Source organism: Tenrec ecaudatus, chromosome 1, assembly GCF_050624435.1.
Source record: "Tenrec ecaudatus isolate mTenEca1 chromosome 1, mTenEca1.hap1, whole genome shotgun sequence".
Taxonomy (NCBI): Eukaryota; Metazoa; Chordata; class Mammalia; order Afrosoricida; family Tenrecidae; genus Tenrec; species Tenrec ecaudatus.
This window is the reverse complement of record NC_134530.1, coordinates 267,285,904-267,301,305: the sequence shown is the minus strand read 5'-3', so window position 1 is coordinate 267,301,305 and position 15,402 is coordinate 267,285,904. Positions and strand designations below refer to the sequence as shown.

Sequence of the window (15,402 nt, the reverse complement as noted above, 5' to 3'; positions counted from 1 at the left end):
CCCCGAGAGCTAAATTATCTTCTCCATAAATTCTTAAAAGATGGAAAAAAATGTTTTCTACAAATATATCATTATATACAGACCTTACCAATGGTCAATCTATATGCAGATTAAATACAGATCTTTAAAAAATATTTCATATGCAGAGTCATTCACAAAGGCAAGAGTGAAATCAGGACTTGATCAAGGTGTATATCTGTATTTGCTCAGCAAAACAAAATAAAACTGTTTCCATGGTTTGTTACCAATAAAGCCGCATCAGATAAAAACAAAATAGTATCGATTTGAAAAAGATCAGTTTTTTGCCAGAATGCTTTTCAACTTTTCCCCTAAACTCAGGTTGTCTTTCTTCAGCTTATTTTTCGAATTCTTGAAGTTGAAAAGCAATTATAAAAGATGTTTACCTGCAGCACATCTTGTAAAATTACTTTAAGCTACTTGCACCAATGGTGGTTATTGTTCGTATGTGCCATCTAGCCAGTTTCAATTCATAACAACACTGTACAACAGAATGAAATATTATCCTGGTCTTGTGCTAATACATGAGAGGGTACCCCCCCAAAAAAACCAGAATTGCATTCTTTCATAGTATGCATTTTTCCCAAGAGGCGAGCAACCAGCAACTCACTCTGAATTGGTGCTCTCAGTGGCATTGCCTGAGAAGGCTCTCTCTGGTCACAATGAATTTTTTCATGAAAGCAATTTCATTTGAACCTTGTTTTTTTTTGTTTTTTTTTTTGTGATAGCCGATTTAGGAGAACAGTGTGAGGCTGTGGAATTTTGTTTCCTGCTTTGGAAAAATGCTGCAGAAACTGTTGTGACTCTGAACACAGTTTAAAGACAGTGCTATGGGAAAAACTCTCAAGTGTACCAGTGGTTTTCTTATTTCAAAAAGGCGAAATGTCAACTGATGACAAACCTCGTTCTGGATGTCTGTCAACTTCCCGGACAGATGAGAATGTTGACTTGTACTGTATTCGGAGTTCATTCCACCTGGTCACTGTTAATCAAGCTTTCTATTTAGAGGTTCTGAAAAGATTGTGTAACTGCACGATGAAAAAGACCCAATTTGTGGCAGATGGTAACTGGTTTTGCTATGACGAAAATGCACCTGATCATGCAGCCATCTCAGTGCACCAGTTGTGGCAAAAAACAGCATGCCTCTCTTGCTCTGCGCACCTTACTAACCTGACCTCACTCAGACTTTTTGTTTCCACAAATGAAGAGGGACATGAAGGGACTGCAATTTGATGATATAGAAGAGGTGAAGGAAAAACAAGGGAGGTGCTTTCAGCCATCCCAAAAGAGGAGTTTGAAAATTATTTCCCTCCGGATAGGGCAAGATATGACAAAACAACGATGTATAAATTACCAAGGGCATATGAGGGAGGGGGGAAGGGGGAGGGAGGAGGGGAAAAAAAAGAGGACCTGATGCAAGGGGCTTAAGTGGAGAGCAAATGCCTTGAGAATGATTGGGGCAGGGAATGTATGGATGTGCTTTATACAATTGATGTATGTATATGTATGGATTGTGGTAAGAGTTGTATGAGTCCCTAATAAAATGTAAAAGAAGAAAAAAAAATGATTAGGTCAAAGACTGTACAGATGTGCTTTATACAATTGATGTATGTATATATATGAACTGTGAAAAGAATTGTATGAGCCCCAATAAATTGTTAAAATTAAAAAAAAAATAAAAATAAAATAAAAAAAAAAAAGAAAATTATTTCCAAAAATGGAATCTCAGATTTGAGATTATTATGTAATGTAGAGTACGTTGAAGGTGATGAGGTTGTTTTGGGAAAAAATTTTTTAAAATCCATTTTTTGGGGGGGATTCCCCTGGTACATGTTATATACAATGGCAGTGTGTACTCAATTAAATGATCACATGAATAATGTGGAACAAAATTTGCATATTGTGAAAAACAAAAGCATTTGATAATATTTCTTATTAAGTCTAGGATGTTCTTTATAAACACGATGCTAAAAATATGCAATTATGTTAAAAAATAAACTTTACTAAAACATACTCTTTGTTTCTTCTGGAAGAAGAGAAATGTAAGTGACTAAAAACTTCTGTAATTTCAATCCCAATGGTGAGCCACTTCCTATCAGTTGGCCTGGGGACCTATTGACAAAGAAAGGGAAAAAATATTCAAAATGTATTTATACATAAGTACAGTGAAGCTACTCTAAGAGTAGACCTCGAGTCTTTCAACAATAAGACAAATTGGATAATCTTTTATTTTTGAACCTGAATTTATTTTCTAGTAAAATTTTGAGGAACCATTTGGCTATTGATATACACTCTTTTGGGAAAATAGACATATCGTATATACTCAAGTATAAACTGACTCAAATATCATCCAAGGCACCAATTTTACTCCATAAAAATGTGCTGGAAAACTCGGCTTATACATGAGTATATACAGTAAGTTAATAACAACCCATACTATGTAGACATAGATCTTTTTTTCTCAAAAACCCTTCCTCACATTTACATGTATATAAATCTTGTTAAATAATATCAAGAAAGTTGCCTAAAGATACCATTTTAAATGATATTTAATTGTTTTAAACATATAATCCAATGGTTTTAAATCTTTAGGTCTAAAACATTCCTGACAAAAATATATTAGGAACAAATTATCTTTGCAAGAGCATTTAATTGTTAACATCTATTAAAGTCGTGTTTTTTTCTGCTACAGGCTTCTAGAGCCAGGCACATTATCTGTTAATCGAATACATTATAGATGCTAGAAAAAAGGCATTTCATGATGTGTTTATCAATTCTTTTAGGAAGGACCAAGCTCTTTTCAATGGCTTTCTTGTTCTCTAGTTGTCTAATTATGTAAAAAACAATTAAAAATTAATGAACTTTAAAACAATTTAGAAAATCAAGCATTTCTAGATTCTTTCAAGTTATTACACAGTTCTAAATATTAATGTAACAGATGAATAAAGCATTTTAACAGGTTTTCAGACATTTCTTATATACCTGTGAAATCATGTGAAATCTTCATTTTCTTTAAAAAACCAAAACTTTTAAACATAGTTATATACTATTAACTTTACAATGAAACTATGTGATACTCTATATTTTTATAAAATTTATTACTAACATTGTACAACAGTTGAGATATTGGGTTCGAGTATAGAAGGTCACTTGGGTTGGTCCGTATAACAATCTCCACTGCATTATCCATCTTTACACTTGATGTTTGCTCCCTAAGAACTTCTTGACTCCATTTAGACTTACTACTGAAGTAAAGTCTTCATAAATGAAACATTTCATTTATGGGATTAATAATCAATTTATATTTGCGTCAAATTGACATGTATCCATAGAAACTCAAGATTAGGAAGCTTAAAAAATGAATTTGGATATGCATTTGCCTTGCTAAGTGGATAAAAGTCACAAAAATGGTAGGAAGTAAATGTAAATGCTTTCTCAATTTTTGTTGAATTGAACTGCATCAATATGACACTTTAAACCTAATATTAAAGAAACTTACCCAGAGTGGAGGGTGGTAGTATTATTTTGTTTGCTTAGAAACATAGTCAATAGAAGATATGAGTATAAATTTAGTTAATATTTGAAAAGACAATTTTTAAAGGGAAAAATTTCGAAGACTTTAATTCAGATGCTCAAGAAAGTGCGGTAAAGATACAATACTAACAACTTCTCACTGTCAATTTTTTCAAAAGGTCAGCGGGGTAAGGAAAGAATTATGGACAAGGGGAGCCACTGTCAAATATGGAAAGGTAGTTTCCTGTGACGGTAGACAGGAGCCTCAAAAGAGCTACATAGCTAGAGTAGATAGTCATGAAAATAGATATCAAAGTGTGGGTGTATCTGCTGTTTGCAGACAGGCTAACAGATGTCTACACACAGGGAAGCAGGCAGGATCAAGCAAACGAGAAACAAGGATGCAAGAAAATGAGATACTGTGTATCATTCATCCTAACTTTTCCAGAGCTCTACACAAGTCAAAATTTGATAGCTGAAAGAAAAAAGGGGCAGAAAGGATTTTAACTTGTCACACCAATGCCAGTATAAAATATACTTGATAAAAGCCTTAGCAGAACCAACCAAACCAAACTCACTGCCATCGAGTCACTTCTAGGTCATGGCGACGTTTCCAAGGCTATAAATCTTTATAGGAGCAGATAGCTTTAGCTTTCTCCCATAGAATGACTACTGGATTTGAACATCCAACCTTAACTGCAGAAGGGTTCAAACTGATGCAAGAAAACAGGAATCCAAGGAAAGGAGGGGCACTTGATGCACATACCAGAAGTCAAGAAAAATAAATACAGATGGGACCAGCATCTACATAATATACCAAATACATTAAACAATCCAATCATTTTCATAAACAAATTTGCATACAAATATATTACTGCTAAATAACAAGTTTACCTGCCATACAGAGTGCTCTCTGAAAGTGCATCCATTAACGGTCCAATAATAAACTAAAAAAAAAATTACATAATTGATATTGTTATAACTGCAATTTTGAAAAGTTGACTTGCCCTGACTACACATTGTAAACAGGATTGTGAAATGGCTGCTGTAGGCAAGCCTGACCTGTTAACAGTACATTAACTTAGTGGTGATCACCGAGGGTACCATACTTTGAGCCAAACAACAAAATGAGTACAGAATTTTCCCACCTATTAAGAACAAAGTGCTGTCAGAAAAGAGTTCATGTGTTAGGTCTGGAATAAAGAAGGAACCTGAAATAGGAACACATGCTGGGAAATAAAAATAGAAAGAAGCAAAAAGATACTTAAAAGGAAAGTAAGCCCTTATGCCTGGAAGAAAAAACAGAAAAACCTGTATTTCCAAAACTATTACTAAATACTAGCCAAAGGAGCCAGGAGTCAGTGGAAGGAAGCATTATTGTAGCATGTGTTCAGATAATTAGGAAAATTTGCTTTTACCTCTAAGAGGTAAATTACTACGATTAAATGATTCTAACAAACCAAACTCACTCACTACAATCAGGTCAATTCTGACTCACAATAATCCTAAAGGACAGAGTAAAATTATCTGTGTGGTAGTTACATAATTTTCTTGTCAACCTGAAGACATAAAAGTGTAGGAGTAGAGTCTAACCTACCAATCAGGTCACAGCGTGATGGTATGAGAAGGGCATGTCCTTCTCATAAGGAGGATCCTGGGAACTTCTAATGAGTCCCATGGAGACCTGTGCCAGCCCTGGAGAGGTTTCCACCACAACTGGTTCCTTAAGACTTTGCACCTACTGGTATGTGACCTTCCTGCATTTTGCATCATTGCATGTGTCTAAAGAGGAATTTATGGACTTCAAGGCTAATATCGAACTTATGTATTTGATCTGGACTGGGTTGGGGTACTTTTTAAACATACAATTACTCTTTAATATAAAGCTCTTTCTTATACATGACTGTCTCTGGATTTCTCTAGTCAACCCAGTCTAACACACCCTGTGAGTCTGTGAGGTCACGCGAGTTCTATAATATAAAGTAAAATAACAAAAAAAAAACTTCACTGCCATTGAGTCAATTCTGACTTACAGTGACCCTATAAGATAGGATAGAACTGCTCCACCTCTGGGTTTCCAAGACCGTAACTCTTTACAAGAACAGAAAATGCCATCTTCCTCCTGCAGCACAGCTCGTGGATTTGAACTGCTGACCTTGAGATTAGCAGCCCAACCCATAAGTAATTCACTGCCTCATAACTGGGGGAGTAGCATCTCTAAAACAAATGGCAATAATTTAGTGATTCAAAACTATGGTAACAGCATCACTAAAAGGCATCACACTACAGATTGCAACCCTTGACTTCCGTTGTTTAAAATGCTAATAGCCCAGAACTCTTTATCAGTGATGATTACTGATACAGGTATATTAGCTCAACAAACTATATCATATCAAACCTTTTCCTAAATATGAGAGAGATAATAGGATTTACTGCATACAAATCTATAAAGTGTTATTTGTCATTTTAGCGTCCTATATGCTTAAGTCGGAATTGACTCAATGGCAGTAAGGTTACATACACAAGAGATTTTAAGGAGCCCTGATGACGTGATGGGTGACATGTTGGGTTAGTAACCATAAGGTCAGAAGTTCAAACCCTCCAGCAGCTACATAGGAGAAAGATGGGGCTTTCTCCTGCCATAAAGATAGGTAGCCTCAAAACACAAAGGAGCAATTCAATCCTATCTTATATGGTCACTATGAGTCAGAATTCATTCAATGGCACTAAGTTCAGTTGGTTGATAAACATATAGTCCCTGGGTACTATTTCTAGATGGTTTGCATTCAACTACTAAAAAAAAAGAAAAATAGAATTAAAAATAATGGAATTTTTCCATGAACTTTTTGAAACTGCATTGTATATGCATTTCACCCTAATTTTTTAGATAAAATTTTAAGCATTTCTATTGTATATTATATATGCATTATGTATACAACTTAAATATGTGTGCACATTTAAGTAATTCATACATTAGGTAAATATGCAAGAAAAATGGATATCATATTTTCCAAGCAATGTCCATTTATCTTTTATTCACTATAAAATTTTTTTTCACTATAAATTATTATTGAAATATTTTTCAGGGCTGAGTGTACTCACATTTTGAAAATACATTCTCTTTACAATCAACCAATTGTTATAAAATTAAAATGATTTATTAAACTAAGCACAAAAATAAGTCAAAGGAAAAATTGCCTAAATTAATTTTTCACTTTGAGGGATTAACTTAGTTTATTTTGTTAGTGAATATTGTGAGTTATTTTAGAAGTATATACTCAAGAATTATCAGGGTAAAATTTATACCCAAAATAAGGAATATTTTTGGTTTTTCTGCTTCAAAAATTATTAGATTCAATCAAATTAAAGTCTCACACAGAAGAATTTTGTGTATCACTACAAAAGAAAATGAAGTTGTACATCTCATTGATGCAACACAGTATTTCTTTTAAATTGTTATGTTCTTTATAAAGTCACATGTCTTCAAAAACTTTATGGAAATGCATATTATGAAAATTTATGCATGAATTTCATTCCTTGACTTGCTATTCATAGACTTTCAATTCATTCACAGACTTGCTATTACATGTCTGAATAAGATCAGGTTTCAGGCCGTAAGAAGTCTAAGACTTCAGTAAGAAAAGAATCCCTATTGGAGTAACATGAATTCCCTTAAAATTGAAGAAATCATTTTTTTTGGGGGGGCGGGGGGCTTTTGATGCCTGATACCTGATCTCCTATCTGGGGGATGGACAGCGGAGAAGTGGGTGAAGGGAGACGTGGGATGGTGTAAGATATGACAAAATAATAATAATTTATAAAGTATCAAGAATTCAAGGGGGAGGGGGTGCGGGGATGGAGGGGGGAAAATGAAGAGCTGATACCAAGGGCTCAAGTAGAAAGCACATGTTTTCAGAATGATGATGGCAACATATGTACAAATGTGTTTGACACAATGGATGAATGTATGGATTGTGATAAGAGTTGTATGATTTTTTTAAGTTGAAGAAATGAAAAGTTGGTAATACAAACCCACCCAGTGTAAGAAATGATTGGTCTGTTTGCATAAAGATTACAGAAAACCCTGTAGAGTGGTTTTACTCTAACACAGCAGGTTTCCATGAGGTTTCTTTGTGTTGTTTAGCATATGTTTTTAAAGATGACACATGATACAACAAATGCTTTTACCTTTCATCTTTTGAAAAAGTGGTCAAGGAAAAGAACAAACTAGTTACCTCAGAAAATTCTGGTGAAAATGGAAGAACTTTTGTTTCATAGAGCTCAAAAAAATGTATAACACCTTCTCTGATGAGGATTTTATTTTCACTTTCAAACATTCTTTTATAAATACATATAAGCCAGGATGGATGAAAGAGCCAAAATCCTGTAAGAAAAAGTATTGAACGTTAATATTTGCCTCATATTATGTGTCCCTACATAGATGATATATTCAACAAATGCATATATTCACAAACATTAAACTCAAAATAACACTACCCAATGGGAGTTCATTTTAATCTTATCCAAGATCTTAAATTACCAAACAATAAAAATGAACGTCAGTATTAATACTGTTTCATGTAATAAAATAGACTATACATAAATGTTGCAGATGCTACGGTATACAAAAATTCACTACTCCCCACACAGCCAGCTTAGAACTTGAGATCCAGGATGGTTTCAGCAGAGAGATTGATAGTCTTAAGTATTGAATCTGAAACTGTCGGATCTCTGTTTAAAACACTGAAAGGATTTCTCACAGTTCTTAGCATTAAGCCCGACCTCATCACCGCTGTCTGCAGGGCAGGAGCAGACCCTTGACTCCTCCTACGCTGCTGCTTTATCCTGTTAAGCCGTTTCTCATCTCAGAGATTCTGTACAAAGTGTTCCTTCCTCAGCCTGGAACTTTAAGCCCAGATATTTTACCTAAGAAAGGCCTAATTGGTCACCTTAACTAAATTACGGCCCCACTGTAAATTTTTCAACCCTGTGTTTACTTCATCAAGGAAATTCTATCTAATCAAGAGTTTTCTATTTCTTAGTGGAAAACCAACAAAATTTAATGGAAAAAATATCACATCTGTCTTCCAACTATCTAAACGTTTAGCATACATTAGGTATAAGTAAATAACTATAAAATGCATGAAAAAGTAAAAAAATTAGAGGTGGAATAAAAGTGTATTTTCTGACTCTTGAACTACCCGTTAATTCTATGAGAAAAAAAGTTTCCAGCATTTTTTACTCATGAGATTGTATTAAGTTGATAGATTTGTAATTTTCACAATAAGATGCTGAAGTAATTCTTTGTGAATGGTAGTTTTTCAAAAACAGTTATTGCTATGTGATTTGGTTTACCAAGAGCTGTGAACAAAGCATGATAAAACAGCACTTAAATTTCACTTAACTGCATAAGTGAAGTCACAATAGGATTCAACTTAGCTCAGGTGGGCCTACAGATTCTTGTGGTGTGTGAAAAATCCCAGTGTAGCAGGAAACAAAAATCAGCTACATAAAATTCTACTCCTAGGAATTAAACTATTAAAGTTGTAATTACCTAGAATAGGCTTTAAAATCCAGTTATCTAAATTAATTCAGAAGAACTTCAAACCAGTCAGTCAAAAGTGATACTAAAATGGACCTGGATTTATCAAAAGTGGATATTGTAGGATAACCGGAATGGGAAAACTTGATAACCAACTGTTAGACTTTTAATCTCCCTCTTATAAAACAAGGACAATCTCACATAGCATAGCAATTAAATCTCTAGTCTTAAAAATGAACCAGGTCTTTAACTTATAGAACATGTTATATCCACTTCAAATGATATCCTAACAGGTAACAGTGAAATACACTGCTCATTGAGATAAAATACTGTGAGTCATATGAGCTACATCATGTACAAGGGGGTTTCAAATATTTTGTAGAAAATTCAATTATCTTTTAATTCTGTTTTTAAAGCTCACTTCTATGCTATGGATTGAATTGTATCTCCCCAAAATCTGTTTTGAAACCGTATCTCCTATACTTGTAAATAAGACCTTGTTTGGAAATCAGGATTTTCATTTGCTAATGAGGCCATACCATAATACAGTTTCCTAAACTTTATCCATTTTAAAGGGAGTCTTTCTTATAAAAAGGCCAGAATAATCAAAGCTTAAGTTTTGAACACTCGATTTGTAGAAGGCTATGGAGGACAATGGGTGCCCAAAATCCATCTCCTGAGTATCTAGTTAGATAGATTTAGCCTCTGGCAGATCCTTTCTAGCCACAAAAGATTCAAACAACTTTACTAAAAGACAGAGGTTACTGTAAACTTGTTTATGGTGAATCGAACATGGTATAATTTGACACTTGCTCAGTTGACCTCCCTCTTAACCCAACCTGAATTTGATCTAGGCTCAAGTATTTCTTGCTTGCTCCATGACAAAAATTTCTTCCCTGGCTTTTAAAATATTGATGGTGGTATTTTCTTTCTTACTTTTTATTTGTATTTTTATATTTATAAAATTTTATTTTTGCCATTTTACTTTGTGGAGGGGTGGGGTGAGAGATAGGGAGAGGGTGATAATTAGGTTTTCTGTTCCAACATGGCTCCTGTAGGAACATGGGGGTGAAGTTTAGCCTGTCAATTAGGTCTCAACTTGATTGGAGGCCAGCCTCCCTCTTTTTCTTTCTCCCTGGTAATATAATAGACTGAACAAGTGTGCTGCTGCCCCAGTTAATCCTTTCCCTCAACTGTGTGTTGCACATACCTGTGGGCCGGGCCAACCAGTGGATAGTGTCACGTGTGCATCACTAGAACTTGAGGCTCCATTAGGACTTGCCTCACTATGCGCCATTGCAACTGGCAGCTGCTACACCTCAACTTCTCATCATCCTGCTGTTGCCACCCCACCCTGCTGCTTCAGGTCTGACTCTGCACGTCTTGTCTGAGGGCAAAGTCCAAGGTCTGCTTCCTTGACCTTGGACCAGCAGCCGGTATGAGTTGAAGGACATTTAGTATATTAACTGTTCCAGGAAAGTGAGTTGAACTGAGCCCTCTGTACTGCTGTGTGGACTAAGTAGCTATTGTATTCCTTCTTGCTTTTTAAAAGTGATTTAAACATGGAAGTGCATTTTATGTGAATATCAAGAAAACACTAAAAAACTGATAGTGTGAAAATTGTCATTGAACATTATGTACAGAAATTGTTTAAGGGAACCTAATTTGCTATGTAAACTCTCACCAAGACATATTTAAAGAAATAAAACAAAATAACAATATCCCAGAGTCACACACAGGTAGAGAGACACACTACAACACCATGTGAGGACCCGTCTATAAGTATAGAGCACTGCGGATGACTGGCAGACAGCAGATACATGGAGGGAGAGAGCTTCAGAAGGAACTGACATGGCTGAGATATGTTATTATATAGCTATTTCTATATCCCTCGCTGATTGTATATATAATATAGGCTTGCAACCTCCAGAACTGTGAGAAAACAAGCATCTGCCCTTTACCAGCAGTACTTATTTTGTATGGCAGCACCAATCACTACAACAACACACAGTTGAAATGCTAACAGTATTATCTTTTGGTGGCAGTACAAGATGATTCATATTTTGTTCTTTACATTTGTATATGTTTTCCCAAGTTTTTCAGAATGCATAGGTATTACTTATAAAATCAAGGGGCTAAAACTAACTATTATAAAAGAAAATTAAAAGAGCAACCATTACCTTTTTCCTCTGACACTGCATATTCAAACAAATTATTCAGCTTCGGTAAGACTGGCTTTATAACATGTATCTGAAAGTAGAAGTAAAAATAACATATGAAATCAAAATTCATCTTTAAAAATAAAAGGGAAAAAAAAAAGGGGAGCTTTCATCTGTTTACATATTGCCTTCTATACTTTTACTACCATGGGAAATTATACATGTAGTAATAATTTCTTTTATAAAAATGAATACTAAACATGTACCAATAAATTGGATATTGAAAAATCCCAAAGTTCTACTCTTGCAAAATGAGATTCTGCTCCTTATTTCCCCCATTCCTCCCTCGAGTACATCTGCAGTATCCCACAGAATTCATGACAATTCAAGGAAATAGCTCACTTGGTGGTGGGTGCAGTTCAGTTCAAAGTCAAAGGTTATGCAGAGGCGTCCACAGGCCAGAGGACACACTCCACTCCGACTGTTGGCAGTAATAAGCTCACACACTCTGGTTTTCAGTAGACTCAGCAGAATGGCACTGGAGAGAATCCTGTTCACAATTACTCACAGGTGGGTCCTATCAGTATCTCTCCCCACCTTCTTACCAGACCCGTACCAGGAAGTTACATGGTGCAATCACATTTCATCCAAATGTAATAATCTATTCTCCACCCTTCGACTGTATCTTATTTGTGCACCTCTGGCAAGATGTTTCTAGTTGGCACTGGCCTCCTACTAATCTTAATCAGACAGGCTATATTTCCAGGGACAGTCCAAAAACAGTTTTCTTCCTCGTTTCAGTACAGAATTCTTTACATCCATTGTAAGTAACAGTAACTTGGATAGCCATTAAACCAAGAGTGTGGCCCAATTTGCACACTTTTCTAAGGTCAAAACTCAATCTCATCTCAATCCTGTTAGCGGATAATGCCCTCCAAAATGGGACCACAGCCACCAATGCAGGAAATCCAGCATGAATACAGCAAACATAGGGGATTTATGGCTGACAAAACCAAATCAACTGAGTATAACTCAATGCACAAGAAACCTGATTCAGCCAACTTCTAAAAGGTATAAATCCAAGTATTTTAAATGTGGCAAACCTAATGAACACAGCCTAGGATTCTAGTTACAACATTTACATGTCTGTAGAGTCACTATGAGTTGGAACACACTCGGTGACCCTGGGTTTAGTAAGTGTTTGTAGTGAAAATCAAACTACTCAGGTAATGTAGCAGAGCCTTTGCTGCAGTTTACTATATAATTCTCAGAATATAGGTAAAGAAGGCTTTACACATTTCTATATGGGTCATTCTGAATACTATTGTGAACTCTCAGATCCCCACTAATTCATATTCAAACAAAAGTCCCAAGTGGCTTGATTGATCACTTCCATTTTCCTGTAAAAATGTCTTCATCTATAAAGTGAGGGATTAAATTCCATAAAACATATCCAAACAATTTTTGCTATGAAGACCCCTTTTACATTCATGAAATTTGGATTCTAGGTCTACTAATTAGGGAAAACATGAGTTGATTTGAAATTAGAAATACATTTTCTTTATTCCTCATCATTGCACGTAAGATTAATTCTTTGTATTTCCATCTACCAACAATACTAAGTGGACTGACATCTTACTGATGTACAGCATACAGATGGATCCCTTCTCCCACCTAGTCTCTAAGTTCTCAAAGGATGGTCCAGAATTCAGTAACATATGCTTTATTTTAGAACTTGTTAAAATTGAAATTCTCATTAGACTTCATGCTAAGCCTGCTACATCCAAAACTCTAAAGGTAGCAATTTACATTTTAATAAGCTACCCACGTCATTGATTACCCTTAAAGTCTGAAAGCCATTGCAATAGATACAATAATCTTATATTATCTTAAAATAATACTAAGATTAAAAATTTTGCAATTAAGAATTCCATGATGCTATAAGTTAGAGGGAAATGGGGAGCTAATAATAATGAATAAAATGAAAAACGTTCTAAAATTGACTGTGGTGATGACAGTACAACTCTTCTAAGACAACTGTACAACTCTTCTAAGACAACCGAACTATTGACTTGTTTTGTGAATCATATAATAAGACTCAACTTTTAAAAAAATTAATTCAGAGTCAATTGCACACATCATGAAGTACTCCTCTGTAAAAAAAAAAAGAAAGGCATTAAGTACTGGCACACTAACAACTTGGGTCAATCTCCTCGGACTTATGCTTGATAAATATTAAAAATAGTAATACTAAAAGTAAAATAATGGCTAAATAACATAAAACCTTTTGAAATGAAAGCATTTTAGAAAAGGATGACAATTTAGTGGTTGCCAATACTAAAAACAACCATGAACTGTTCATGTGTAAGTTCAAGATAAAGCTAAAAAAATTATAACAAATCCAGAAGAGTGAAAATACAAGCATGAACCGATCCCACCTGAATCTCGAGAACATCTCAAGAACAGATTTGATGCCTTGAACACTCATGACAAAAGATTTGATGAACTGTGGGGGGACATCAAGACCAGAAAAAAAAGGTCATTAAAAAGACATGAAAGAAAAGATAAAAGGAGATGTCAAATGAAACTCTTCAACTCGCTCTTACAGAGTAGCTAAAGTAAATGGAAGAAAGGTTGAAATCAAAGAGTTGAATAAATAAGACCAAAGGGTAGCTGGAGAAGACAAAGGCAAATATTATAACGAAATGTTCAAAGACCTAGAATTAGAAAACCAAAGGGGAAGAACACACTCAGCAGTTCTGAAACAGTGAAGAAAAAATTCACGTCTTGAGTTGCAATCTTGAAAGATTCTAAGGGCAAAATACTGAATGATGCAGGAAGCAAGGAGAGAAAATTCAGGGAAACACAGAATCAAAGTACCAAAAACAAACCAGTTGATGTTCCACCATCTTAAGCAGTATCCTATGAGCAAGACCACTAGGGACGAATGAAGAAGTTCAAACTGCACTGAATGCATTACTCAAAAAGCTCCAGGAATTGATGAAACACGTATTAAAATGTTTCAGCGAGCTAAGGGAATCCTGAAAGCACTCACCTTATGCCAGGAAACTGGACCACAGCTACCTCGTAAACTGACCAGTAGAGATTCGTACTTCCGCCTATTACAAAGAAAGGTGACTCAACAGAATGCTCAATGTACAGAATAGTATCAGTGATATCACATGCAAGCAAAATTTTGCTAAAGTTTGTCCAACAAAGTTGCAACAGGATATTGCAAGGGAATGAAAAGAGGTACAAGTCAGATGCAGAAGACGACAAGAAACCAGGGAGATCCCTGCTGATGTAGGATGGACGGTGGCTGAAAGCACAATACCAGAGACGCGTTCACTTGAAAGCAAAGGCTTGCATTTGTGTGGACCACAAGTCCTGAAACTACCGTCCGCGGGCCACAAGAGGCCCTAAAAGGACATTTAGCTGGCCCAAGGGTGTTTTTGACCCGTTTTGTATTTTTCACTGCAAAATAAGATTATGTGCAGTGTGCACAGAAATTTGTTCACAGTTTTGGTTTTGTTTGTTTTTTTAACTATACTCCGGCCCTCCAACGGGTCTGAGGGACAGTGAACTGGCCCCTTTTAAAAAGTTTGAGGACCCCTGTTGTGGATCACAATAAACAGGGGATAAGTCTGAGAGAAAACAAATTGCAGAACAGATGACTGTGCTCATGCACGACTCATACATGGATCAAGAAGCAGTTGTGCAAATAGAACAAGGGGAGGCTGCGAAGTTTGAAATAAGGAAAGGTTGCGTGTCAAGGTTGTAGTCTCTTTCCCTACTTGTGCGATTTGTATACAGAGCAAATAATCAAAGAAGCTACAGTATAAGAAGAAGAATGGGCCACCAAGATTAGTGGAAGGCTTGAGTAACAATCTGTGATATGCAGATGACACAACTTTGCTTGCTGAAAGTGAGGAGGCATTGAAGTACCTGCTGATGAAGTTCAAGGATTGTAACCTTCAGTGTGGCTTACAACTCAATGTAAACAACATCAAACCCCTCACAACTAGGCCAATAGGGAACACCAAGATAAAAGAACAGAGATCCAAGTGGTCAATTGTCTTGCTTGGAGCCACAATTAATGCTCAGGGAAGCAGAGTCAAGGGATCAAAAGGAATACTGCATTCAGTAAATCCACTGCACAAGACCTCTTTA

At 35.6% G+C, this 15,402-nt stretch overlaps 1 protein-coding gene across 1 annotated transcript in view; it reads right to left on the bottom strand.

Annotated features, from left to right (window-relative positions):
* The window catches only part of TARBP1 (tRNA guanosine 2 -O-methyltransferase TARBP1), a 153,921-nt gene that overhangs the window by 91,221 nt on the left and 47,298 nt on the right, over nucleotides 1-15,402 (bottom strand). Inside the window, exons 3-6 of the mRNA XM_075532289.1 lie at nucleotides 11,254-11,323; nucleotides 7,767-7,915; nucleotides 4,426-4,478; nucleotides 2,033-2,130 (exon numbers count right to left, since the gene is read on the bottom strand). Of these exons, the coding sequence (XP_075388404.1) occupies nucleotides 2,033-2,130; nucleotides 4,426-4,478; nucleotides 7,767-7,915; nucleotides 11,254-11,323 (370 nt within the window). The remainder of the gene's footprint in view (nucleotides 1-2,032; nucleotides 2,131-4,425; nucleotides 4,479-7,766; nucleotides 7,916-11,253; nucleotides 11,324-15,402) is intronic.